The sequence below is a fragment of the Cervus canadensis genome, chromosome 4 (assembly GCF_019320065.1).
Source record: "Cervus canadensis isolate Bull #8, Minnesota chromosome 4, ASM1932006v1, whole genome shotgun sequence".
Taxonomy (NCBI): Eukaryota; Metazoa; Chordata; class Mammalia; order Artiodactyla; family Cervidae; genus Cervus; species Cervus canadensis.
The window spans coordinates 67,548,761-67,551,738 of record NC_057389.1 but is presented as its reverse complement, the minus strand read 5'-3'; the positions used below and the strand labels follow the sequence as shown (position 1 = coordinate 67,551,738).

The following is a 2,978-nucleotide window of genomic DNA, read 5'->3' as shown; positions in this document are numbered from 1 at the left end:
TGATTTCCTCGGAGTGTATGCCCAGCAGTGGGATTGCTGGGTTGTATGGCAGTTCTATTTCCAGTTTTGTTTTTTTTTTTAATTTATTTTTATTAGTTGGAGGCTAATTACTTTACAATATTGTAGTGGGTTTTGTCATACATTGACATGAATCAGCCATGGATTTACATGTATTCCCCATCCCGATCCCCCCTCCCACCTCCCTCTCTACCCAATCCCTCTGGGTCTTCCCAGTGCACCAGGCCCGAGCACTTGTCTCATGCATCCCACCTGGGCTGGTGATCTGTTTCACCCTAGATAATATACATGTTTTGATGCTGTTCTCTCGAAACATCCCACCCTCGCCTTCTCCCACAGAGTCCAAAAGTCTGTTCTGTACATCTGTGTCTCTTTTTCTGTTTTGCATATAGGGTTATCATTACCATCTTTCTAAATTCCATATATATGTGTTAGTATGCTGTAATGTTCTTTATCTTTCTGGCTTACTTCACTCTGTATAATGGGCTCCAGTTTCATCCATCTCATTAGAACTGATTCAAATGAATTATTTTTAATGGCTGAGTAATATTCCATGGTGTATATGTACCATAGCTTCCTTATCCATTCATCTGCTGATGGGCATCTAGGTTGCTTCCATGTCTTGGCTGTTATAAACAGTGCTGCAATGAACATTGGGGTGCACGTGTCTCTTTCAGATCTGGTTTCCTCAGTGTGTATGCCCAGAAGTGGTATTGCTGGGTCATATGGCCATTCTATTTTTTTTTAAGGAATCTCTGCACTGTTCTCCACAGTGGCTGTACTAGTTTGCATTCCCACCAACAGTGTAAGAGGGTTCGCTTTTCTCCACACCCTCTTCAGCATTTATTGTTTGTAGACTTTTTGATAGCAACCATTCTGACCAGCGTGAGATGGTACCTCATTGTGGTTTTTTTTTTTTTTTGATGTCTGATCTTATTTATTTGTTACTCTTAGAACATCTCATTTTTGACTGGACTCAGACTTAGAAGTAGAAGCTCTCAGAGAGGACAGCCTCCGTCTCTTGGCAATCTGTTCCTGCCGTTTTTCTTTGGCCTCCTTCATTCTCTTGGCCAAAAGTTTAGCATATTCTGCAGCCTCTTCTTTGTTTTTCTTAGTACGCTGTTTCTTCAGAGCAATACGCCGGCGTTTGTGTTGCAGAACTCGTGGAGTCACGAGACGCTGAATCTTGGGTGCTTTAGTCCTAGGTTTCTTACCTTCTTTGTTTAGGGGCTTTCGCACAACATACTGGCGGACGTCATCTTCTTTAGAGAGATTGAAAAGTTTGCGGATTCTGCTAGCTCTTTTGGGACCCAGGCGACGAGGCACTGTAGTATCAGTGAGTCCAGGAATATCCTTCTCCCCTTTTTTCACAATGACCAAGTTGAGAACACTCAGATTGGCATCCACAATGCAACCCCGTACAGATTTGCGCTTTCTCTCTCCAGTCCTCCTTGGTCTGTAACAGGAATGCCCCTTACTCAGTAGCAGGCGAACTCGGCCATGGGTCAAGACACCCTGCTTCATGGGGAAACCCTGCTTATCGTTCCCGCCACTGATTCGGACCACATAACCCTTCCATTCTTCACCCAGAGCGTCAGCAGCAACTTCTGTGGCCATGCGCTTCTCGTAGAAGGTACGAAGTTTTCGTTCATCGTCCACTTCAATGAGCTTCTGGCAGCCAGTGGCCGGGAAAGAGATGTTCAGCTTCATTCTGAAGTGGCCGACAGCCTCCGAGGCGCCACGAAAAAGAGCCCTCATTGTGGTTTTGATTTACATTGCTCTGGTAATGAGTGATGTTGAGCATATTTTCATGTGTTTGTTAGCCATCTGTATGTCTTCTTTGGAGAAATGTCTGTTTAGTTCTTTGGCCCATTTTTTGATTGGGTCTTTTATCCTTCTGGAATTGAGCTGCATGAGCAGCTTGTATATTTTTGAGATTAATTCATTGTCAGTTATTTCATTTGCTATTATTTTCTCCCATTCTGAAAGCTGTCTTTTCACCTTGATTATGATTTCCTTCGTTGTGCAAAAGTTTTTGAATTTAATTAGGTCCCATTTGTTTATTTTTACTTTTATTTTCATTACTATGGGAGGTGGCTCATAGAGGATTCTGCTGCAATTTATGTCAGAGAGTGTTTTGCCTATGTTTTCCTCTAGGAGGTTTTTAGTTTCTGGTCTTACATTTAGATCTTTAACCCATTTTGAGTTTATTTTTGTGCATGGTGTTAGAAAGTGTTCTAGTTTCATTCTTTTACAAGTGGTTGACCAGTTTTCCCAGCACCACTTGTTAAAGAGATTGACTTTTCTCCATTGTATATTCTTGCCTCCTTTTTCAAAAATAAGGTACCGAAAGGTGCATGGATTTATCTCTGGCTCTCTATTTTGTTCCATTGATCTTTATTTCTGTCTTTGTGCCAGTACCATACTCTCTTGATGACTGTAGCTTTGTAGTATAGTCTGAAGTCAGGCAGGTTGATTCCTCCAGTTCCATTCTTCTTTCTCAAGATTGCTTTGGCTATTCGAGTTTTTTTTTTTTTTTTTTTTTTTTTGTATTTCCCTACAAATTGTGAAATTATTTGTTCTAGTTCTGTGAAAAATACCGTTGGTATCTTGATAGGGATTGCATTAAATCTATAGATTGCTTTGGGTAGTATACTCATTTTCACTATATTGATTCTTCCAATCCATGAGCATGCTATATTTCTCCATCGATTTGTGTCATCTTTCATTTATTTCATCAGTGTTTTATAGTTTTCTATATATAGGTCTTTTGTTTCTTTAGGTATATTTATTTCTAAGTATTTTATTCTTTTTGTCGCAATGGTGAATGGAATTGTTTCTTTAATTTCTCTTTCTGTTTTCTCATTGTTCGTATATAGGAATGCAAGGGATTTCTGTGTGTTAATTTTATATCCTGCAACTTTACTATATTCATTGATTAGCTCTAGTAATTTTCTGGT

General features: G+C 39.9%; 1 protein-coding gene across 1 annotated transcript; it reads right to left on the bottom strand.

Moving 5' to 3' along the window:
* Nucleotides 1-925: 925 nt before the first annotated feature.
* Nucleotides 926-1,769, bottom strand: LOC122440004 (40S ribosomal protein S6). The gene has a single exon (XM_043465698.1). It carries the CDS (start codon nt 1,726-1,728, stop codon nt 979-981), a length of 750 nt encoding a protein of 249 aa, XP_043321633.1. The 5' UTR covers nt 1,729-1,769; the 3' UTR covers nt 926-978.
* Nucleotides 1,770-2,978: the final 1,209 nt, after the last annotated feature.

Coding starts and splice junctions, on each gene's coding strand:
- LOC122440004 (XM_043465698.1), bottom strand. CDS start 1,728: ATGAAGCTGAACATCTCTTTCCCGGCCACTGGCTGCCAGAAGCTCATT.